The following is a 25,853-nucleotide window of genomic DNA, read 5'->3' as shown; positions in this document are numbered from 1 at the left end:
CTAAGATCCGTTTTCCCATCACACATAGTGTACTTCTGCCGTGCTTTCATTTCTGTTGCCTCACCCGCCTCTACATACACCTGCACCACCCTCCAGCAATACCCATTGAAACAAATACTCCTGATAAAAATCACTCACCCACTTCTGCACATTTCTACCACATTTTTCAGCAGGTCTCTGTTTAAGTTCTGTTTTGCCAAATGTGGGTTGGACATGACAAGGTTCCTCATGGTATAACAGGCAGACGACATGATGTCTTCGGAGTTAGTGATATTGCTGGATGGAACAGATAGCATTCTGGAAATATCAGGAAGCACTTGGTTTCCTAAGAAGAAAGGGTCAGAGAGAAGTAATTGTCATATAAGGGACCAAAGTGTGTACCTGATGGGTAATACCTCAGATTACATGTTCTTATACTAGCATTTAAAACGACTGTGCTTAGGGTTACCTGTCTCTTCCTGTTTCAATGTAGGCAGCAGAGTTGTGCCTCTAGTTACATAAATCTTACAGAATTAGTCAGTCAGTCATTCACTCTTTATGTGGCTTCGGTTGTGCCGTAAAATCAAACATGTAAATATTACAATGCAACATCATAATAAAAATTGACAATAATTAATACAAAAAGCCTTTTATACAATGCCAAAATTACATAATCGCAATTCATTCATATAATTTTTCCTAATCTTCAAAGATACCCAAATAAAATGTAAAACAGCTAAATATATACTCAGATGAATGTTGCTGAATTAAAAGAAATGCCTCCTTATAGGAACGAATTCTAAAATTATTAAACAGTGGCAATGAAAAACGTTTCCGAGGACATTTGTACAATGTACAAAATAGCAACATTTGTAAAATGTTTTGTGCTGAAAAAGTGTCACAAGCAAAAGACGGAAGTGTATTCTTCCATAGGTCAGCAACAGGGAACACCAAAAGGAAATTGAAAGTATTCAACCTAAGTGGGTTAAGTGAAATATAAACTGAGTATTTCTGACAATTATTAAATTAGGTTCTTTGGCCTTTACTAAAAACCAGGGGTAGATAATCACTCTCGACTGGGGATCCTATCGACTTAATGCTCTCCCAGGTCTTATAAAGCTTGTCCAATATTTTACATTTTACCTCCCCATCAATGCCGTCTGGATTTTCAAGACGTTCAGGAACACCCGAATCCATAAATAACTGATTCACGCATTTAAGCCAGGGGATATGTAAAACATTATCCAACCTTAAACAGTGCTTTAGAACAGCTTTTTGGAAAGCAATTTCCTTTTTGGTCCAAATTGAAAGCCATAACATGATGGGATGAATTCTAATAAAATGAGAAATATAAGTCATTACAGACTCTTCATGTCAAATGTAATTAGAAGTTGATTTTGAGACGGCGAGAAGCCAGCATAAAAACTCATTTTCTATCTTTTGTAGGGGTTTGGGATTAATACACTCCAAAACCCTGCCCCATAACCACCCACTGACAAACATTTTGCCTCATAAATTTCCAATATAGGTCTAAATGTTTCCCCTCCTACCTTTGCAGCAAATCTCCTAACAGCTTCCACAGATCTCAGCATTTGTTGAGTTCCAATAGTAAGGAGGTATTTCCAATCAAATGAGGTCGCAAATTGCAGGACCCATGTAGGCAGAATTAATACTTAGACACTTAGGGCATCTTTAGGATGGCGGGCGGACTTTGTCCGCCTGCCATCACGACGTGAAGAGGAACCGCCCGCCATAAGGGCGGGGATCCTGTGGGGGCAATTACGATGCACCCGCCACAGTGGCGGGCACATCCCATATATTTAACATTGCGGCGGGCGGTGCCTGCCACGTTGTCTATTGAAATGCAGGGGGGTACCATAGGTACCCCCCATGTGCACCCTCCACCCCCCAGAGTCCCTGGGGGCCCGCTACAGGTGCCCGCAAGCAATTCCCGCATGCCTTTCCGTGGCGGCATGCCGCCACAGAAAGGCATGTTTCCGCGCCCATACTAATATGGCTGGCAGTGTCTCACAGACACCGCCACCATATTAAACTCTTTTCCGCCCGGTCGACTTGTTGACCAGGCGGAAAAGCGGCAGACGGTCTTTCCATCTGCCGCGGTGCCCCCCGCCATGGTAATATGGCGGGGGGGAAATGGGTGGTGGGCGGGGACGGATCTCGGGTGGATCGCCACTGCCATGCGGGCGGTGGCGATCCGCCCAAGATCCTAATGGGCCTCTAAGTTATCAATCAGATGGACTTGACTGTCAAAGATTTTGCACATGTAAGACTGACATATTTACACAATAAGGTGCGTCTTTGAACACAAGCCACAAATCGTGAGTCAAAAATTTAGGATATGTATGTTTTAGTCTTTTATCCACAGTTGACTGATTTTCCACAGAGGTACAAGCCAGTTGGTTGACAAAACATGAGTTTGCATGAATATCCATCAACAATGTTTTTAAAACCCGCAAAATCAAACATTTTAAGGCAATCACAAACATTGGTGATGCCCTTTGACACACTTTTAAACTTAGTCCTAATTGTCATTGGTGAAATGGTGAAATATGTTAGGCCAAAGTGACCCAAGCACCCTAATACTTTTGGGAGAGTCTGGAGTGAGGTATTTCTTCTGAAAGAAAAATGTAGGAATGTGGACAAAGTAAATAAAGCATTTACTAATGCATATTCTCACTAACCCTACTACGACTGTGGCTCTGCGAACCATTTTATGACGTTAGACGAACAGTTGTACACCAGAGTAACTACATAGTTTCTCTGGGAGTACATCAGTCCCTTTTGAGAACAACAAATGAGTAAAATATACTAATAACAGGTGTTTCTTTATATTTGCGAGTCTTTATTTGTTTTTAAATTGACTCCTATCACAATTAAGTAATTCCTTATGTTTCCCAAATGATACACATTTTAAACAGCAGTATTGTTTCTTGGGTAAACATATTTTACCATCCAGGCCTTATATGTTGCTCAGATATGTAATTTTAGGTAAGGATATTGCTATTTATATAGTGTCTACAACTATGAGTGTTAGACCTGGCATTTTTTGTTGTGATTTACCCTGTCATTTTGCTTCTGACCTCCTGTTCCTGACTGTGCTGCATTTTGTTTTTGCTGGCTTTAGGACTCTAGCACTAGTGCAAATACTCCCTGTATAAATAGTATTTGTGATTGGTTTATCCATGATTGTTATTATTATTATTATTATTATTATTATTATTATTATTTATTTTTATAAAGCGCATAGTCACCCGGAGGTATCCCAGCGCTGAAGAACCCTAAAACAGTAAAACTGAGGACCGAGGCTGAGTTCACGAGGGGGACATAGGAGCTAGGGAAAAAGATGTGTCTTTAGCAGTTTCCTAAAACGAAGGATTGTTATAGTTGATTTACCAATAAGTCACTAGTAAAGTGCAACAGGTGTGCCCAGGGCCTGTAAATCAAATGCTACTAGTGGGCCTGCAGCATTGATTATGCCACCCACATGAGTAGCCCTGCAAGCATGTCTCAAGCCTGCCACTGAAGTGTCTGTGAGTGCAGTTTTAAACCGCTGTTTCGACCTTGCAAGTGCACCCATTTTCCAGGCCCAAACCTTTCCTTCTATTACATTTAAGGCACCCCTAAGGTAGGTCCAAGGCAGCCCTATGGGCAGTGTGCGGTGTATTTAAAAGGTAGGACATGTCGTAATAGTGAAATACTGCTAATTTTATTTTTCGCTATTTCAAGGCCTATCTCTCCTATAGGGTAACATTGGGATTTCCTTGAAATATCATTTAAGTGTAATTTCCATTTCGGAGCAGATAGCGATTTGGATGTGGGGGTCTCTGAACTCACAATTTAAAAATATATCTTTTGGTGAAGTTGGTTTTTAAATATTGAGTGTTTGAAAATGGCACTTTTAGAAAGTGGGCATTTTCTTGCTTAACCATTCTGTGCCTCTGCTTGTCTGTAGAATACACGTTTGGGTTGGCTGACAGTTGGGCTCTTGTGCATTCACTCTAGACAGTCACACAAAGGGAGCTGAGGTGTGCCTTGCATATACTGATGGGCCATCACCAGGCTAATGGACCTTCCTAGGCTAGAGTGGTGGGAGGAGTTGTCACTGACACCTGTATTGGGCTGTGCCTGTCCTCACACAAAGCTGTCTCCACACCTCTGTAGCCTGTTTGGTGCCAGGTTCAGGGAAAGGCATGGTCTTGGGCACTACCAAGACTTTCCTTTGATTTTGGTTACTTCAAAGGCAGAAAGGGGTATAAATATTGGACCTCTGACACCCCAATATCAGAACACTTCTGGACTTAGGACATTCTGCCAGGAAGAGGAGCTGGAGAAGCTGTCAGGAGGGACTGTCACTTTGCTGTTTGTTTTGCTGTGTTGGCCTTCTGCTTTGCTGCTTCTGTCCTGGGAGTGAAAGGACCAGGCTTTGCTTTCTGAATACTGCTTTCAAGGTTCTCCAAGGGCTTGTGTGTGGTTGCCTCATGTTTAGAAGTCTCAGGGCCATCAAAGACTTCTCCTGCCCATGCGTGGGATCTTCAGCTGAGAGTCCAGTCTTGCCAAGTAGTGCCAAATCCAGTTCCTGGACCCTTGAAGTGACATATGGTGAGCCTAAGGAGAAAATCCACGCATCAAATCCCAGCACCCGTTTTATTGACGTATAGCTGCGAAAGATCGACACATCACCGCTGCCTGCCCCGAGGTGTGCTTCCCGCTTAACACATCACTGCAGGGCCCAGCTTGCTATAACAGACAAATTGCCACAGTTTCGAGTACCATGTCACCGACTTCCATGACACCCGCTTTGACTCTGACGCAACACCTGCTTGCAGCTGTGAAATCGACGTAGTGCCTGTTTCACTGCCGTCGTATCAAAGCAGTGCATCTGGATTTTCATCGACCTCGCACCGCAATAAGGAATCACGGCTGCATGTCCAGAAACCAATGCATCACTTCTCCTGCCAGTAAGGAACCGATGCATTACCTCCCCTGCCAGTAAGGAACCGACACATCACCTACCTGGCCAGGAAGGAACCAATGCATCTCTTTGCTTTTTCAGCACCTCACCTTCCCTGAGCCTTACATCGTCTTTGATTTTTGACGCATCTAAGGAACTTTTGCTAAAACAAACTCATCCATTGACTTCTATTGTCTAAACTTGTTTAACCTTTTAAAAGTTACATGTTGACTTCTGTTTGTTGGATATATGTCATTCTTGTCTTGCATTATTCCGATAAATATTGGTTATTTTTCTGAACTGGTGTGGACTCCTTTTGTAGTGTGTGTGTGTGTGTGTGTGTCTGCGTGTGCATGTGTCTGTGTGTGTGTGTAAATGCTTTATGCATTGCCTCTGAGTAAGCCTGACTGCTCATGCCAAGCTACCAAGGGGATAAGCAGGGGTTATCATAGCTGTAAAACTCCCTTCCCCTGACTAGAGTGAGGGTCCCTCCTTGGACAGTGGCCAAACCACCGCCAACTAGAGACCCCATTTCTAACAATGAGTATGCCATTGTAGTCAATCCATGTGCCATTGTGTGCAGATCTGGGATATTCATCAATAACTTGTGTCTGATGGAGTTTAGTCCTCTCAGATTACAGACTTTAAGTATTTTTGATGAAATGTGTCTGAAAGCTCCATGCTTTTTTGCACACCTATGGTGTGGCAGCAGAATTTCTTACCCATCATTTTATGGAGAGCAGGATGACGGGACATGTTACTGATTAAGGAAGATCCCGCCTTCACCACATCAGAGTTTCCAGACTGCAGAAGTCTTGTGATCTGTGGCAAACCTTTCTCCTTCACACCAATAAGCTGGCTCATTCCATTGGACATCTGGAAGGAAAAAAACAAAACAGTGTGTATGAGACTTCTGTTCACACTCAGGGGATACTTTCGGTATACGTAACTACATGACAGTACCCTGCACACTCAGGGAATGCTTTTAATTACAAGAACTGTATTAGAGATGTATTTACGCTATGGAAACACACAAATACTACAAACAAAAGTGTTGAGAGTGCTGTGCAAGCTCAGGAAATGCTTACAATTTAATGAAATCGAAGAGAGTGCTAATCATAGTCCAGTAAAGTTTACAATTTAAAGATTTCCATGATAGTGATGTGCGCTCCATTCTAATGTTTGCAGGTAAAGGAAATTCCTAAGAGATCTGGGAAACACTCAGGGAAGGTTTACAATTAAAGTAAATTATGTACAAGTGCACACTATGTGAATATTTGAGAATAGTGTAAAGTAAATGCTCTGGCATCGATACTATTGAAAGGGAATAGGAACTCTCAGTGCAGTAAACAGCTTTGCACAAATACAGCAAAATCAAACATGGAGAGATTAATCTTGTAATCTATAATGTGAATGAAGATGCTTGAGAATGTTCTGCACTTATGTAATATTCCCAAACAAAGGATATGTGTGGTCATACAAATAATAATATGTTTTATTGTCTGATTGATAAAAATCATCACAAAATAATACATTACAGTGCATAGCCAACAATTTAGCATACATTATTCTTATCTATACCATAGAACATTATCAGAACATACACATAAGAATTCTTCAAAGTTAAAACATTGTGATTTATTAATCCTGGCCTGCAGATAACCATACAGATTGGTTCAAAGTACCAAGTACTTATAGCAAAGAACATACTGCTATTCAAATAAAACCTATATGCACTTAAAATTCATCAAAGTTAAATTTAAGGTTGCATTTATTCTAGCCAGCATAGAACCATACAGGTTGCTTCAAAGTGCAAGTGCTTATAACAAAGGACATACTGCTATTCAAATAAAACCTATATGCATACAAATTTATCAATGTTGGAAATAGAGCTGACTGCAAGAACCATACAGGGAAATTCAAAGTTACAAGTGCTTGTGTGCATATTGCGCTGCTTTTATCATAACCTGCAATGAACCATACTAGGTAATTCAAAGTGCCATGTGCTTTTATACAGTATATAACCGCAAATTATTGCTCTTAGCATCATAACCTGGAATCTTACCCACATAAGAGAGAATAAAGGATAGCTATATGCCTATTCAACGAGATAGGAGAAAAGTGCTTATGGTACAACCCTATGGTGGTCATATGTATTTTATATACGACAAATATGCCACCTTGAAGCCTCGTCAGAGCACTTTCACACTCTCTAAGTACTTGGAACGTCATGAGTAAAGTTTGACACTGACAATGCTCAACATTAACAAAATGTTTGAGCTCCCTACACACTGGAGTATTGTGTTGATTAATGTTTGCCATTCCTGAATGTACGCTTGGAACATCACAATGATGTACAACCAATGGTTTGTTTACTATTAATAGAAGTGGGTGCAAGCACTGCATGCGTGCAACATTGTTCTCTACTAGTGGGCCCACACATCCTAAGATGCTCTGATGTCCATTAGCGAAGGGCAGCGTTTCCTGTAATTGTCAACTTAGATTGTTTATGAACTTGATTTTTCTATGCTTCTATCTGTATCCTTTCTGAAATCCCCATTGGTCATGAGGTTGATAAAGTTACATCACGGTCTCAAAATCTCCTGAGAACCTCCCATTGAATAAGGTCAGCAGTGCACAGCCGTTAGCAGAGCAGGAGATGGAAGGTCTGCCGTCCAAGGTCTGTCGCTCTTTGTCTGATGGTCTACCGCAGGTGCAAGAAACTCCCAGGGTGTTGGCATTATTATTCTTTTTGTTTTGCAAAAACATATTCTGCTTTGGGAGTTTAAATAAAAAACATTTGGTGTGCATCCGCCTGAAAGAAGACGGCCAAGCACCAATCTTGCAGTGCCTTTAGAGGAACCACTGCGATGGAGGTTCCTGTAAAGGCATGGAGATCACTGCTGGGCTGGTGGTGATCTCCTAATATGGCGGTCGGTAGTTCGTCAGGGAGGTGGACGTAATGTCCTCTACCACACTGACAGACAGTGTGGCTGCCCACTAAATTTTAAATAAGACCCTTGGGGAAATCCCCCTAAATAATATATTCTATCACGTTGAAAATCTAAAGTGGTGAGAAGATTATATACATTGTATCGTAAATGGCTTCACTGAAAAAACTATAGACAAAAATAATGCAGTTGTGCTTTTACGAATAAATACATTGAGTGCAAAGTACTAAAGGTGAATCAGTCTTTTAAATGGAGACTGAGCGGGTATGGATCTGTTGGGGGCGTCTTAAAAACCCCAAAACAATGTTTTCTGTTGATATTTTAAGCCGATAAATACCGTACGTTAAATCAATAACAGATTCAAGCAAAAAGGCCATTGCACCCAAGGGACTTTGAGGGAGAGGCTAAATATTATCTAAGAAATGGTCACAATAATTTATGTTCATTCTTGCCTTCTATTATTTCACATTAGCCCATTTCAGAGATTATTGCCTTCTAGGTTTTCCGATTAACAAGTTTCATAGTATGCACTGGCGATCAGGGATCCACTTTAAAAGCACATTTTGACGAGAACATTCTGAAAATTCTATTGCTTTTTAGAGAGACCTGTGGGGTATGGCAGGAAGCTGTAATTCTTTTTGTGACAACCCTGCAACCTCGAAATATCCCATCATGCACCCCTCCACAGTTTAAAGACCAGTGCCACCCAGTGTACTCTGAATACGGATGGTCACTGCCTCCATCTTGGAACTTCTGTTTGCAAGTTGATGGGCACTGTACGTCCCAAATTCACAAAATTATTTTCCACAGTTTTCCATTAAACACTTAATTGTCCTAATAGGAAATACTGTTTGTCACTTTGAGGAACTAGTGTTCCTTCTAGGACCAATGGAGATGAGAGAATTCCTCACTGAATTACTAAGTGGCTTTGCATCTCTAATCTAATAACAAGTAGTTCCCCTTTACCTTCATTGTTTAACCCAGGCAAAAGATTACACTAGTCCAGGATGCTCTTAAAATGAAATCTGAAATAGCAAGATGTGGCGGTTACTAAAACATATAATGGAAACACTCCAAGTGAAGGACAGGCGCCACAACCACTCATCATTAGAAGGTGAGGAAAAGTGTCCTTCTTGTCGGCATCCATTTTGTGTCAGACACCATTATTTTAGCGTTGCCATTTCGTGTCAAACACCTCTGCATGACCCTCCTGGTCGTTTCTGCTGATGCTTGCCAAAGTTCTAACTGTCACGTCCGCCCTGCCCTTCCTGCTCCTTGCGGTTAAGCAAATTACAAAAAGGGAACAGAGTATTGGCCTCTCACCACCCTCGGACTGGACTCCTGCACGCACCCATCTTGTTTCGCAAGACTTGGTCACGACACTGTCCCAGAACTTGTTTCTTTTCACATATCCTGTTTGTCAAGATCTGTTTGATTCTTTCTCGTACATATCCTGTTTGGCAAGATCTGTCCTAATCGATTGCACCATCTGTTGCAGCACCAGTCCTGCCTGAATGAAGAATGGCGTAACTACAGCCCCATCCGAACTGGTTCCTTAGGGTGGTGAAATATGTATATAAGGCCTGTAAGCTGCAGATTAAAGCAGCATCCTCCTCTGTCTTGTCACCGACGAGCTTGGGACTCTGTTCCATAGCCCGGGCTATTCGAATAAAACTTTGTTCCTCCTGCAGACGAAGGCTCCTGTGTCTCCTTTTTACGATATAGGAGGGTATGGTAGACTTGGGCGGTTCCCCCACCACCGAGACCCAGTAAGTGGGTATACCCGGCTCTACAAATGGCGCCCGAACAGGGACCCCACGAGCACGAAGGTCAGGCCAGGTGGATATGAGGAGGTGCACGGAGAGACTCTGACGGAGGTACCCTACCCGAGGGATTCTTGCAGTCCGGTAGCCGAACGACTCGCCCGCTGTTCCTCCCCGCCCGGTCTGGGCCACATAACCGCGTCCTCGCTGGGGTCGCCTAACAGTGATTTCTGGAACAGGACACGGCCCTACGTCTGCAGAAGAGAACTACCCCTGTCAGGTAAGGATGGGCTGATCACCTACCGAGTCTGTATGATTGCGCTCTTATTGACTTTTGCAAAAGCCAAGCCAGCGAGGTGAGTTTTTTAAGGCCCGCTGTTGTTTGCATTATCTGTTTTCGGGCCTTTTCAGTATGCCGGCGAATAGTAAGTTTAAGAAATTATGTTGTTGTTTGTGTACGCAGGACTCCCAGCTGGAGGCGGCTTGCCCGCTTCCTCCAGAAGGGACGCCTGGTCACACTATGTATGCAAAACATGGCCCATCTGCCATAACGTTTTCCTCCCTTTGGACTAAGTATACCAAACGAGCCGTTCCCGATTTACAATGGCCCCCTTATGGGTCCTTTGATCCACAGGTTCTTGCAAATCTAGAGGAACAGCTATTTAAACGGAAGGTTCATCCCTCGATGTTTGAGTCTGTCAGGCTGTGGAAGAAGGAAATTGAGCAGAGAGCAAAGAAGGAAAAGGCACTAGAGAGGAAACGAGAGCGGATGTCAATGGCTGACCATGCTAGGGAGCACTTACTGGACCGAATGGAAAAATCTGTAGAGATAGTTGATAGGGAACATAGGGCGTGGGTGCAGAAGTGCTACCCGTCTGTGAAGAGAAAGGGAAAGGCTTTATGGAAGGGGGAGAAGAGGGCGATTCCCTGCTCGATACCATGTTGAAAAGTCCTCCTGCTTATGCCCTCATGTACCCTGTGCTGACCCCCCCTGCCCTGCATGCAGCTGCACCAGCCGTGCTACGCACTCCTGCCCCCACTGCCCCTCTTACTGTTCCCCCCGTCACACCAACCCCCCCCTATTTTGACGCCTATAACACCGACTGCGCACGCTACCCCTGTCCTCGCCGCGGGAATGACAACGAGTCCCCATCTGCCCAATACCTGCAGCTTTACCCCTGCCCGCCCCCTCCCTTCTTCCCCGTGGTCTACGGTTAAGCAGGATTTATATAGATTATTGAATTGCCCCGACTGGCTTCCTTGCGCTCTGCAGTCAGCTTTTCGTCCCTTCGAGAACCTGCAAAGGCAACAGTGTGAATGCTGGATAAATAGCGGGAATATTTATCCATTTAAAGAAATATGGTCCACCTTCTCCCAGTGGACGATTATGGAACAGACCACCTGGGCTGAATACATGTGTACCTTGGTTATGCAGAGATTCAAGCAGATACCCGCCGGATTGGTGGACCTCAGGTCACAAATAAAAAGAGGCGATGTGCAGGGAGAGGGGATGTTTGGCGCAATGTCTGCTTTGATAGCTTACTATGATATGACCGCTTTCCCCAGCCCCACTCTAGAGACAGCTATGCCAATGAGAGAGGCGGCCCCTGTCTTTGTTAAAGCACTCACCGATACCCAAAATAATATCCGAGGGGCTGTCGAAGCACACTGGCGCAGGCTTTGGGTTCATGTTCCTTGGAAAAGGTCAGAAGTGATACAGTTAAAGGGACACTTGCCGGATCCTCGGAAGAATCCGGTTGCCTTCTATAAAGAATTAAGCCAGATAATATCTGCCGGTACCCATATTCTCGAAGACATAGATTTACTTTTTGGTACGGTCGTCCCTACTGAGGTCTGGGATAAAATACGACATACCGACCATGAAGGAGAATTGGGAGGTAAATGGGCTGATCTAGAGGCCATGGAAGGTAATAGAGTGGGAGGGACGAAACCGAACGCCGCCATCACAGCCTTGCCTGGCAAAATCATAACATTCATGAAGACGCTGTTGCCAGAAACGGTCATCAATTGGGATAAAATTAACGCCTGTAGACAGCATAGGGATGAGAGTGTGGCGGATTTTTCACCCGTTTTGAAACTGAATACAAGGGACACAGCGGCCTGCACCCTCGGCCACTGGCCCGGTATTCGTTGACAAATTGGTCAGCAATTTGCTCCCTTACATTTCTGCCAGACGCAAGAAGGTTGAGAGTACATGGTCCGCTCAGACTATGACAGGTATCTTGGCCATGGCCCAATACCATGAGAATTGGGAAAACGAGGATAAGGAGAAAGAGGTCAAGAGAAATAAAGACCTTAAAACGAGTACTTCTGCAACAGGCCTATCCTCCGAAAGGTCCTGACGCCCGTGGCAATTTCCGGCCGCCCCCTCAGCGGCCGCCAAGAGCACGCCAGTCGGCTCCCTCCGGCCCCTCCGGACCTCTCCAGACAGATCAATGTGCCTATTGTAAGGGTTACGGCCACTGGGTGGATGAGTGTCCTGTTTTAACAGAAAACATACGGACAGGTAAAACACGGCCTCGTGTTCACAGGGATGAGGTGATTGCTAAAGACCAAAGGCAACACCGCCCTAGTGACCGAGAGGGGAGACATAGGGATGACAACGCCATACGACAATACCCCGCTAACAAGTTTGATGGGTATGAAGCCTCACGTACTTATTACAATGACGATTATGAAGAGGTAGACGAGACACGGTTTTATCAAGCATAGGATAGCCAGGGAAGGGGTATTTCGAAAGTGCAAATTCCGGTCGACCAGAAGGGCCCGTATGTTCAAGTGTCAGTTGCAGGGGATGCTCGGTCTTTCCTTCTGGACACAGGGGCGACTAGGTCTTCTATTGCACGTGTATTGGTCCCGGAGGCACCCCTTTCTGGCAATTTAAATGTCTCCGTGGGTTTTGCAGGAACACCCGTGACCAGCCCTGTTTCTGAACCGCTCCCTCTCGATATCTGCCCCGCCCATGTTGACGCTCCCTTGGTCCTTACTACAGGTTGAAGTGAAAACTTATTAGGCATGGATTTACTGAAAACTCTGAATGCCACTATATCATGTAGTCCCCAAGGCGTGTCTCTAACAATTTCCGCCACCCCGACTCCTAGATGTATCTGTCCGGTCCTCTCCCACCAGAGTTGCAGTCATTATCTTCCTCCCTCGGGGCATCATCAGACACTGATGTGGTGTGTCTCAACATACCCCCTCATGTGGTACGCATTCAGCCAGGCACCCTTCTCCCCCCGCCTCTGGCAGTATCGACTACCCACGGAAGGAGAAGTCGCCCTTTTAACAATAATATCTGAATTGATGGACAAGGGAGTAGTGGAGGAGACATGTGGTAATATCTGTAATAGTCCCATTATTCCGGTTCTTAAGAAGACCAATGGAGATGCTCTCTCCCCTAAAATATACAGATTTGTGATTAACCTGAGAGCCCTTAACAAAATAACGATCTCCCAATACCCTGTTGTCCTCGACATTACAGCCCTCTTGACGATGGTCCCTTCTGACGCCACAAAGTTTTCTGTCATAGACCTGAAAAATGCTTTTTTCAGTATTCCTATACATCCTGACAGCATACATTATTTTGGTTTCTCCCTTGGTGGGCGGAGCTTTAGATTTTGCGGCGCCCCTCAAGGCTTCACCGAGAGCCCCAGTATCTATAGTCAAGCTCTCAAAAGTCAACTAGATTCCTTGGAACTCCCTGATAATTCCACACTGCTGCAGTATGTTGATGACCTCCTCATTGCTGCAAATTCTGCCCCGACATGTAAAGAGGCTACTCTCTGTTTGTTACGCCACCTTGCCCTCCATAACAACAAGGTCTCTTTAAAAAAGCTTCAGTTTTGTCAAGAGATGGTGACCTATTTAGGTCATCTCCTCTCGAAGGAGGGAAGGCAGCTCACCGCTGATCGTGTAGACGTTATCAATGCTATGGCGGCCCCACGAACATAAAAGCAGGTATGAGCCTTCATAGGCCTAACCTCATACTGCAGGCAGTGGATTTCTAATTTTTCGGCCATGGTCAAACCTCTTCTTGCCCTCACCACTAAAGACATATCAGACAGTTCCTTTCCATGGACTAGAGAGCATACGCAGGCCTTCCAGGATTTAAAAAGAGCTCTGTGTACTGCTCCAGTCCTCGGTACTCCTGATTATAACAAAAAAAAAAATCTTTTTGCACATGAGACAGACGGTTGTGCATGCGCTGTCTTGATCCAGATTTTCGGAGATCACCATCGGCCATGTGCCTATTTTTCAGCTATCTTAGACCCTGTTGCGAGGGCTCTCCCAGGATGCCTACGGATGACAGCTGCGGCCGCACTCATGGTCCATCAGAGTGCGGGGATCGTCATGAACTCCCTCTTAACTCTGATGTTTCCCCATTCTGTGGATACCCTCCTTAATAACACCAAGACACAGTACCTCACTAGCGCACGACTCACAGGATATGAATTGACACTCTTTTCCAGCCACATTAACATCAAGAGATGCACTGTACTGAATCCCGGCACATTACTCCCACTGGATACTCAGGATGCCCGTTTAGATCCACATGACTGTATATTGAGGATAGAGGAGGAGACGAAGGAATGGGTTGACTTACAGGATACCCCGATAACAGATCCAGAAGGTACACTGTATGTGGACGGATCATGTCTCAGAGGGCCAGCTGGTAACACATCAGCCGCCTACGCCCTCACGACATTGGAGCAAGTAGTAGAAACAGCTCAGCTTCCACAGTGCTCTGCTCAGGCTGCAGAATTAGTGGCCCTCACTAGAGCCTGTGAGTTAAGCAAAGGAATAACGGTTAATATCTACACTGATATGCTTTTGGGGTGGCTCACAACTTTGGAAGACTGTGGAGAGAAAGGAATTTCCTTACTTCACATGGGACGAAAATTCAACATGGCCCCCTAATTCACCGATTATTAGACTCCCTGACATTTCCCAGAAAGGTAGCCATTATAAAATGTAAGCGGTACAAAAGGGGGTGGTGATGGACGGAGCATCAGAACCAATCAAACACTCACACCCAGTCAACAGATCTGGGTTTGATCCATCACCGTTCTTTAGCCCACTCTGCCACCCCAGCTCAGACATGGCCATATGCAAATCAGTCTGACCCTGTGCCTCATGGGAACAGTCCAGCCCGAACTGCCAAGCCATGCCTTCCCTGGACCGGAAACAAGCTTCCTAGGACCGGTTTCTGGCATTTCAGCCGTCTTCAGCCAGGCTTGCTTGAATCCAGTGGCAAAGTGAGCAAGGGACTCACGTCTGAGCATACCCTGCCAACTTATGGCGAACAAAGCGGTACAAAAGGGGGTGGTGATGGACGGAGCATCAGAACCAATCAAACACTCACACCCAGTCAACAGATCTGGGTTTGATCCATCACCGTTCTTTAGCCCACTCTGCCACCCCAGCTCAGACATGGCCATATGCAAATCAGTCTGACCCTGTGCCTCATGGGAACAGTCCAGCCCGAACTGCCAAGCCATGCCTTCCCTGGACCGGAAACAAGCTTCCTAGGACCGGTTTCTGGCATTTCAGCCGTCTACAGCCAGGCAGTTCGGGCTGGACTGTTCCCATGGGGCACAGGGTCAAGACTGATTTGCATATGGCTGGGTTCAAACTGGAATGGCATGGTGAGCAAAAAAACGATGGATTTAGGCCCAGATCTCTGTACTGGGGTGAATGTATGACATTGTTCTGCATTCTGTCCATCATTTGTTGTTTTTGCATTTGTCACCCCGAGTGGGAAGGGTATGCTCAGACGTGAGTCCCTTGCTCTCCATGCCACTGGAATCAAGCTATCCTGGCTGACGAGGGCTGAAAGCCCGAAACCGGTCCTAGGATGCTTGTTTCCAGTCCAGGGAGGACCTGGCTTGGCAGTTCGGGCTGGACTGTTCCCATGGGGCACAGGGTCAAGACTGATTTGCATATGGCTGGGTTCAAACTGGAATGGCATGGTGAGCAAAAAAACGATGGATTTAGGCCCAGATCTCTGTACTGGGGTGAATGTATGACATTGTTCTGCATTCTGTCCATCATTTGTTGTTTTTGCATTTGTCACCCCGAGTGGGAAGGGTATGCTCAGACGTGAGTCCCTTGCTCTCCATGCCACTGGAATCAAGCTATCCTGGCTGACGAGGGCTGAAAGCCCGAAACCGGTCCTAGGATGCTTGTTTCCAGTCCAGGGAGGACCTGGCTTGGCAGTTCGGGCTGGACTGTTCCCATGGGGCACAGGGTCAAGACTGATTTGCATATGGCTGGGTTCAAACTGGAATGGCATGGTGAGCAAAAAAACGATGGATTTAGGCCCAGATCTCTGTACTGGGGTGAATGTATGACATTGTTCTGCATTCTGTCCATCATTTGTTGTTTTTGCATTTGTCACCCCGAGTGGGAAGGGTATGCTCAGACGTGAGTCCCTTGCTCTCCATGCCACTGGAATCAAGCTATCCTGGCTGACGAGGGCTGAAAGCCCGAAACCGGTCCTAGGATGCTTGTTTCCAGTCCAGGGAGGACCTGGCTTGGCAGTTCGGGCTGGACTGTTCCCATGGGGCACAGGGTCAAGACTGATTTGCATATGGCTGGGTTCAAACTGGAATGGCATGGTGAGCAAAAAAACGATGGATTTAGGCCCAGATCTCTGTACTGGGGTGAATGTATGACATTGTTCTGCATTCTGTCCATCATTTGTTGTTTTTGCATTTGTCACCCCGAGTGGGAAGGGTATGCTCAGACGTGAGTCCCTTGCTCTCCATGCCACTGGAATCAAGCTATCCTGGCTGACGAGGGCTGAAAGCCCGAAACCGGTCCTAGGATGCTTGTTTCCAGTCCAGGGAGGACCTGGCTTGGCAGTTCGGGCTGGACTGTTCCCATGGGGCACAGGGTCAAGACTGATTTGCATATGGCTGGGTTCAAACTGGAATGGCATGGTGAGCAAAAAAACGATGGATTTAGGCCCAGATCTCTGTACTGGGGTGAATGTATGACATTGTTCTGCATTCTGTCCATCATTTGTTGTTTTTGCATTTGTCACCCCGAGTGGGAAGGGTATGCTCAGACGTGAGTCCCTTGCTCTCCATGCCACTGGAATCAAGCTATCCTGGCTGACGAGGGCTGAAAGCCCGAAACCGGTCCTAGGATGCTTGTTTCCAGTCCAGGGAGGACCTGGCTTGGCAGTTCGGGCTGGACTGTTCCCATGGGGCACAGGGTCAAGACTGATTTGCATATGGCTGGGTTCAAACTGGAATGGCATGGTGAGCAAAAAAACGATGGATTTAGGCCCAGATCTCTGTACTGGGGTGAATGTATGACATTGTTCTGCATTCTGTCCATCATTTGTTGTTTTTGCATTTGTCACCCCGAGTGGGAAGGGTATGCTCAGACGTGAGTCCCTTGCTCTCCATGCCACTGGAATCAAGCTATCCTGGCTGACGAGGGCTGAAAGCCCGAAACCGGTCCTAGGATGCTTGTTTCCAGTCCAGGGAGGACCTGGCTTGGCAGTTCGGGCTGGACTGTTCCCATGGGGCACAGGGTCAAGACTGATTTGCATATGGCTGGGTTCAAACTGGAATGGCATGGTGAGCAAAAAAACGATGGATTTAGGCCCAGATCTCTGTACTGGGGTGAATGTATGACATTGTTCTGCATTCTGTCCATCATTTGTTGTTTTTGCATTTGTCACCCCGAGTGGGAAGGGTATGCTCAGACGTGAGTCCCTTGCTCTCCATGCCACTGGAATCAAGCTATCCTGGCTGACGAGGGCTGAAAGCCCGAAACCGGTCCTAGGATGCTTGTTTCCAGTCCAGGGAGGACCTGGCTTGGCAGTTCGGGCTGGACTGTTCCCATGGGGCACAGGGTCAAGACTGATTTGCATATGGCTGGGTTCAAACTGGAATGGCATGGTGAGCAAAAAAACGATGGATTTAGGCCCAGATCTCTGTACTGGGGTGAATGTATGACATTGTTCTGCATTCTGTCCATCATTTGTTGTTTTTGCATTTGTCACCCCGAGTGGGAAGGGTATGCTCAGACGTGAGTCCCTTGCTCTCCATGCCACTGGAATCAAGCTATCCTGGCTGACGAGGGCTGAAAGCCCGAAACCGGTCCTAGGATGCTTGTTTCCAGTCCAGGGAGGACCTGGCTTGGCAGTTCGGGCTGGACTGTTCCCATGGGGCACAGGGTCAAGACTGATTTGCATATGGCTGGGTTCAAACTGGAATGGCATGGTGAGCAAAAAAACGATGGATTTAGGCCCAGATCTCTGTACTGGGGTGAATGTATGACATTGTTCTGCATTCTGTCCATCATTTGTTGTTTTTGCATTTGTCACCCCGAGTGGGAAGGGTATGCTCAGACGTGAGTCCCTTGCTCTCCATGCCACTGGAATCAAGCTATCCTGGCTGACGAGGGCTGAAAGCCCGAAACCGGTCCTAGGATGCTTGTTTCCAGTCCAGGGAGGACCTGGCTTGGCAGTTCGGGCTGGACTGTTCCCATGGGGCACAGGGTCAAGACTGATTTGCATATGGCTGGGTTCAAACTGGAATGGCATGGTGAGCAAAAAAACGATGGATTTAGGCCCAGATCTCTGTACTGGGGTGAATGTATGACATTGTTCTGCATTCTGTCCATCATTTGTTGTTTTTGCATTTGTCACCCCGAGTGGGAAGGGTATGCTCAGACGTGAGTCCCTTGCTCTCCATGCCACTGGAATCAAGCTATCCTGGCTGACGAGGGCTGAAAGCCCGAAACCGGTCCTAGGATGCTTGTTTCCAGTCCAGGGAGGACCTGGCTTGGCAGTTCGGGCTGGACTGTTCCCATGGGGCACAGGGTCAAGACTGATTTGCATATGGCTGGGTTCAAACTGGAATGGCATGGTGAGCAAAAAAACGATGGATTTAGGCCCAGATCTCTGTACTGGGGTGAATGTATGACATTGTTCTGCATTCTGTCCATCATTTGTTGTTTTTGCATTTGTCACCCCGAGTGGGAAGGGTATGCTCAGACGTGAGTCCCTTGCTCTCCATGCCACTGGAATCAAGCTATCCTGGCTGACGAGGGCTGAAAGCCCGAAACCGGTCCTAGGATGCTTGTTTCCAGTCCAGGGAGGACCTGGCTTGGCAGTTCGGGCTGGACTGTTCCCATGGGGCACAGGGTCAAGACTGATTTGCATATGGCTGGGTTCAAACTGGAATGGCATGGTGAGCAAAAAAACGATGGATTTAGGCCCAGATCTCTGTACTGGGGTGAATGTATGACATTGTTCTGCATTCTGTCCATCATTTGTTGTTTTTGCATTTGTCACCCCGAGTGGGAAGGGTATGCTCAGACGTGAGTCCCTTGCTCTCCATGCCACTGGAATCAAGCTATCCTGGCTGACGAGGGCTGAAAGCCCGAAACCGGTCCTAGGATGCTTGTTTCCAGTCCAGGGAGGACCTGGCTTGGCAGTTCGGGCTGGACTGTTCCCATGGGGCACAGGGTCAAGACTGATTTGCATATGGCTGGGTTCAAACTGGAATGGCATGGTGAGCAAAAAAACGATGGATTTAGGCCCAGATCTCTGTACTGGGGTGAATGTATGACATTGTTCTGCATTCTGTCCATCATTTGTTGTTTTTGCATTTGTCACCCCGAGTGGGAAGGGTATGCTCAGACGTGAGTCCCTTGCTCTCCATGCCACTGGAATCAAGCTATCCTGGCTGACGAGGGCTGAAAGCCCGAAACCGGTCCTAGGATGCTTGTTTCCAGTCCAGGGAGGACCTGGCTTGGCAGTTCGGGCTGGACTGTTCCCATGGGGCACAGGGTCAAGACTGATTTGCATATGGCTGGGTTCAAACTGGAATGGCATGGTGAGCAAAAAAACGATGGATTTAGGCCCAGATCTCTGTACTGGGGTGAATGTATGACATTGTTCTGCATTCTGTCCATCATTTGTTGTTTTTGCATTTGTCACCCCGAGTGGGAAGGGTATGCTCAGACGTGAGTCCCTTGCTCTCCATGCCACTGGAATCAAGCTATCCTGGCTGACGAGGGCTGAAAGCCCGAAACCGGTCCTAGGATGCTTGTTTCCAGTCCAGGGAGGACCTGGCTTGGCAGTTCGGGCTGGACTGTTCCCATGGGGCACAGGGTCAAGACTGATTTGCATATGGCTGGGTTCAAACTGGAATGGCATGGTGAGCAAAAAAACGATGGATTTAGGCCCAGATCTCTGTACTGGGGTGAATGTATGACATTGTTCTGCATTCTGTCCATCATTTGTTGTTTTTGCATTATAAAATGTAAAGCACATAAGAAAGTGACGGATGATGTTGGAAAAGGCAATGCCTTGGCTGATCAGACAGCCAGACAGACAGCTCTTAAGAAAAAGGAAGGAATGTACGTGGGAGGTCCCGCCAGGTGGGTGGCAGAACGGGGCATGGTTGAAGACACAGTACAGAGTGTGATTGATATTCAGTCCCATGCTACCCCTGAGGAGCTGAGTATGTGGACGGAGCATTTGGCGGTAAAGGAAATAGATGGTTGTTGGACCCGTATCACTATGGAGAGACAATGGATGTTGCCTGACAGTCATGTGCTACCGGTAGTTACAATGGCCCACGGCCCTGCTCACATTAGTTTAAAAGAGATATGTAAGCTGTTGGAACCTACCTGGTATAACTCAAAGATACAAGCGTATGCTGAGAAGTTGGTCAAAACATGCATGATTTGCCTTATATACAACCCGGGAAAAGGTACAGTAACTCCTGAAGGAGGATTCTCTCCTCCTACCTTTCCTTTTGAAGCCCTCCAGACGGATTACATCCAGAAAGACAGATGTAACAATTAAAAATTTGTCCTGGTGGGGGTCTGTACCTTCAGCCGATGGGTGGAGGCATACCCTGTCAAAGACTGCACCGCTATCACTACCGCCAAAATACTATTGAAAGAATACTTCCCATGATTTGGTTTGCCCCGTTTGATCTGGCGTGACAACGGGACACACTTTACGGCTCAAATAATGGAGTATGTCTTTTCAGCACTGGGTATGAAACATAAATTTCATGCAGCCAACCACCCCCAGTCAGCAGGTCTAGTGGAGGTGTACAGTGGCATCCTAAAGACTAAAATGGCCAAAATTGTAGCCGAGACGGGTGTCACTTGCGTTGATGCTCTACCCCAGGCTCTACTGTCTGTCAGGACAATGGCCCGTACCAGGATAGGATTATCTCCCCATGAGATTGTGTTCGGGAGGCCTGCCAATGTGTGGAGTGTCCTGCGCCCTAAGAAACTGTCTGATGTTGAATACCCTGTGTTGACTGATTATCTGTACAATTTGACTAACACCTTTCGTACACTTCACCACCAGGTGCATGAGGCCATACCTGATAAAAGCGAGGGCCCAGGACACGTTATCCAACCTGGCGACTGGGTTCTGATTCGCAACTTTCAACGTACTAAGAGCCTCGAGCCCCGCTGGACACAGCCCTGCCAGATGTTACTGGCCACCCGCACTGCCGTGAAAGTTGAAGGTCAGAAGAACTGGATATATGTAACACACTGTAAAAGAGTGCCTCTGCCCCTCCCGTATAACCAGTGGGTGAAAGAAGGACTGCCGGACACAGATAGTACCCTTCAGTGACGCCCGGCTGCATTCCACCTCCACTGAGGAGGAAAGTGACAGACTACTCAGGGGAACAGCCATTCCTGTGCAGGACTTGGCGGGAGAACAAGAGACGCTGTTTTCAGACCATTCTGTCCCTTCCTCTACTCGTTACAACCTGCGATCCAGGAAAAAGGCTGGCCCTTGACTTCGTCTGGCGCCTATAGGCTGTAGGTCTGTGATCTCTCCGGCTGAGACCGGTGTTTCACGTTGCCTAGTCATGAATTACCTCGTCGCTGAAAATTCTTTAATAATACCTTTATTCAAATGCTGCATCAACATCAGCTAGTGGTGAATAACTCCGACTGTTGGGTGTGTGGATTACTGCCGCACTCGATGGCATATTCTGTTCCATTTTTTCCTTATCCCTTTTCTATTTCCGGCTCTTGTTTAGCATGGATGATGCTGATCACGGAAGCCTATACCGTGAATGGAAGTATTTATGCTGTATGATGGATTTTTTTGAATTGTAATTTTTATTTTATGGATGGATCACCTTATTTGTGTATTATGTTTTTTAACTTTGTGCTTTTATGATTCATTGTATGAATCGAATAAAGATTTTTGAACCGAACCGAAGTACTAATACAGTCGTCAGAGAGTTTAACAAGGTCTTCTGGCGGAACAAGATAAATGACACCAATTACCCCTTTTGTCCGTTTGTCGTCTATACGGTTGTCTCCAGGTGAGCTTGAAGAAATGACTGTTTTCAACTCCTCTGCGAGGATTACGTTCTCTAGGTTCCCGAGCAAGGCGGCAAGTGCCTAATAAAAGACGGCCCTTCAGTGTTATTGCCGCTCAGGGCCGTGTCTGTATCAAAGATATGGGTAACAAGCCAGTTGGCATCAGTCAATGTAACATTACCAGGTCAATCAATTCCGCGTCTCCACCAGCATTGGTTGCATCCCCGAATACGTATTTTGTTTGTGGCACATCTGCTTACACTTGGCTCCCTAGTAACTGGTCCGGCACCTACTATCTGGCCTTCCTACTCCCCCCTACCTACACTGCTTCTGATGACCATCACTTATGCGATCACCGTGTCCCACGCCGCCCGCATAGAGGAGTCATTTCTGCGGACGACGCGGTTGGCCAGGAGGCTGGGGACTTCTTCAAAGGTTTCCTCCCCTTTTGGGGCCCTATGATTAACAGCAGAGCCATATGCGGTCTGACTAGAGTACTGAAGGCAACTATCATTGAGACAGTTGGGGCATTGGCTAATATTACTGCAGAGCTTCAAGCGGACCGTCTTGTAACACTTCAAAATTGTATGGTCCTTGACATCATCCTCGCTGATCGTGGTGGTGTGTGTAAATTGATTGGCTCCAGTTGCTGTGTGTATATTCCAGATAATGCACCTACAGTATATGATGCCATTCAACGTCTGCATTACCTTTCCTCTGAAATTCATCAGGATGAGGGCAACTGGTCCCTCACAGGCTGGATCTGGGGCTTCCTTTCCCAATGGGGATGGAGGGTCCTCATCTTCCTTGCCTTGGGAGTGGCTGTCCTAGTCTCCTGTTGTTTGTGTGTTCAGTGCCTGCCAATACTCACTGTAAAGTGTGTCCAGGCTCTTAAGCTTCCACCCTCAAACATTCACGACACCAATATGAAGATGATGCTCCAACAAGAAACCGATGATCTCATGAATATAGACATTTCGTAATGGTTTTGCCACTCAATGGCAAAAGGAGGGTCTGAGGAAAAGTGTCCTTCTTGTCGGCATCCATTTTGTGTCAGACTCCATTATTTTAACGTTGCCATTTCGTGTCAAACACCTCTGCATGACCCTCCTGGTCGTTTCTGCTGATGCTTGCCAAAGTTCTAACTGTCACGTCCGCCCTGCCCTTCCTGCTCCTTGCGGTTAAGCCAATTCCAAAAAGGGAACAGAGAATTGGCCTCTCACCGCCCTCGGACTGGACTCCTGCACGCACCCATCCTGTTTCGCAAGACTTGGTCACAACACTGTCCCAGAACTTGTTTCTTTCACATATCCTGTTTGTCAAGATCTGTTCGATTCTTTCACGTACATATCCCGTTTGGCAATATCTGTCCTAATCGATTGCACCATCTGTTGCAGCACCAGTCCTGCCTGAACGAAGACTGGCGTAACTACAGCCCCATCCAAACTGGTTCCTTAGGGTGGGGAAATATGTATATAAGGCCTGTAAACTGCGGAGTAAAGCAGCAGCCTCCTCTGTCTTCTCACCGACGAGCTTGGGACTCTGTTCCATAGCCCGGGCTATTCGAATAAACCTTTGTTCCTCCTGCAGACGAAGGCTCCTGTGTCTCCTTTTTACGATATAAGGAGGGTATGGTAGACTTGGGCGGTTCCCCCGCCACTGAGACCCAGTAAGTGGGTATACCCAGCTCTACAAAGGCAAGGAGAACAGTACTTACCTGTGTTGCAGGGATTCTGCACATATACAGAACTATGCGCAGGAACCCAGGACCTCGGTGTATAGTGATGTACCAACTATCCACCTTAGTGTCCAGAACCCCAATCCGACTAGCTATAGTGTCTCGTTTGTTCTCCGTACTACAGCGAAGCTACCAATGATTAGACATCCTAGAACATGTCACTCCGACTCTCGCAGGAATCGCAGGAGCAAGAACACTCTTTCGCTCACTCTTGTCCACAACATGAGTAATCAGAGACACGGTATAGTTTAAAATGTTTATTTTTACTAACGTGCTCTAAAATGCAGTACACGTGCCAGTACTATCAGCATAATGCATAAACGCAATATAGTCAGCATTGTTACAATTCCATAGAACATTGCATGATATATGTTGCTTTGGTGATGTAATTGTGATTTGTGCTTTATTTTGTAAGTATAACCCGCAATGAGTGTTGCTTTTGCTAGATAAATACACACACATATGGGTATTAGCGAGGGAATAACATTTAATTAGTCATTTCTATGTATTAATTACGTTTTGTGTTTTCTTTGCTTAAGTTGTCCATTTTGGCCTGCCAAAAGATGGCTGCTTGTGGTACCTAACCCGACTGCCAACGCTGAACAAGGCTTGGGTGAAGTGCGCCTGCGCTAAAGATGAGCAACAATGGCCCCGTCCTGACCCCAGGCAAGATGTACTTATCAAGGCCACTGGGAGCGGTGCCAACGCTACAAACAAAAGACTTTACAAAAGAACCAGAACCAGCAAGTATGCTGACCTCATGGACTAAACCTTATGGGAACAGAGAGGATGATCCCTGATTGTCCAATCAGCAAACTCGGATGCCCAAAATTTGTTACTTTTTATCATCGATTTTACTATAAATTATGGTAGAATAGAGGGGTAATGGAGTCGCTCCTTCGATTTCTTGATGATATGCTGACGGAGAGGACGGTGACACTGCAGGACAGCTGTTAGCCCAATTCTCTGACGGACTGAATTAATGCCCAAATTCCTGATGAACTTTACCTGCTAAATTGATGGGCATAGATTTGCGAGACTGCCAGATTTGACATAGAGGGCTACTTTAGCCAGAATAGGTAAATATGAATGGCAACTTGATCAAATGAATGATTTAATCTGCTATATTAATATAAATTTGGATTTGAATAACTTTAGAAATGAGTCTGGTTGTTTATTCATTGAAATGTGTTCATGTAAAGGTTAATTAGGGAATTAAGGTTTCACTAATACATCAACTAACAGATCCATCCCGGTCTTTGGGAGGATAGTACCAAATGTGGAAGTTAAGGGCCTAATGGGTATTAGAAGGGTGTATAGGTGTGTTGCTCATTAGGGTAAAGTGGTATCCTCCACCCATCATTTTATCCAGCGCTTAAAAGGATAAATCGCCTCTCGCACGGACTAATGGTAAGTGTGCGTTGGTGTTATGGGCCCCACCAGCGAATGTATAGATAGTGTATGTGTGTGTGAGATCTATTAAGCCCGTGACAGTAGGGAGGGATTTTGCACTCTGCGCTGGATCAATGTACCAACTACCCACCTTAGTGTCCAGAACCCCAATCCGACTAGCTATAGTGTCTCATTTGATCTCCGTACTACAGCAAAGCTACCAATGATTAGACATCCTAGAACATGTCACTCCGACTCTCGCAGGAATCGCAGGAGCAAGAACACTCTTTCGCTCACTCTTGTCCACAACATGAGTAATCAGAGACACGGTATACTTTAAAATGTTTATTTTTACTAACGTGCTCTAAAATGCAGTACACGTGCCAGTACTATCAGCATAATGCATGAACACAATATAGTCAGCATTGTTACAATTCCATAGAAAATAAACGAGGATATCATTTTATTGAACTAATGGCAAATGGCCTACTGTGCCTTGCCACCCTCCCCATGCTAGGAACTAGTTTATTATATAAAACAAGACCTCTGGGCTTTGTCAGGGGGACCCCATACCTCCAAGTCTAGATGCAAAGGTTTACATCTCCGGACAAGCACAGCTCTTCTCTCTGGAAAGGTTTTCTCCGAGTGTGTCTAACATGCATGCATGCAAATATTAAAAGCACTCGATTTTCAGCTGCGCAGCTTTG

General features: G+C 46.2%; 1 protein-coding gene and 1 long non-coding RNA gene across 4 annotated transcripts in view; one reads left to right on the top strand and one right to left on the bottom strand.

The window, feature by feature from the left end:
- The window catches only part of LOC146870621 (uncharacterized), a 451,880-nt gene extending 427,008 nt beyond the window's left edge, over positions 1-24,872 (top strand). Inside the window, exon 3 of the long non-coding RNA XR_014978740.1 lies at positions 24,294-24,872. This is a non-coding gene — a long non-coding RNA (uncharacterized LOC146870621). The remainder of the gene's footprint in view (positions 1-24,293) is intronic.
- The window catches only part of PKP1 (plakophilin 1), a 331,092-nt gene that overhangs the window by 17,082 nt on the left and 288,157 nt on the right, over positions 1-25,853 (bottom strand). For all 3 annotated transcript variants that reach the window (XM_085643643.1, XM_085643638.1, XM_085643652.1), the window contains 2 exons: positions 5,674-5,827; positions 139-325 (listed from right to left, as the gene is read on the bottom strand). In XM_085643643.1, the coding sequence (XP_085499769.1) occupies positions 139-325; positions 5,674-5,827 (341 nt within the window). The remainder of the gene's footprint in view (positions 1-138; positions 326-5,673; positions 5,828-25,853) is intronic.

This window comes from Triturus cristatus, chromosome 1_1, assembly GCF_964204655.1.
Source record: "Triturus cristatus chromosome 1_1, aTriCri1.1, whole genome shotgun sequence".
Taxonomy (NCBI): Eukaryota; Metazoa; Chordata; class Amphibia; order Caudata; family Salamandridae; genus Triturus; species Triturus cristatus.
This window is presented reverse-complemented; position numbering and strand designations above follow the sequence as displayed.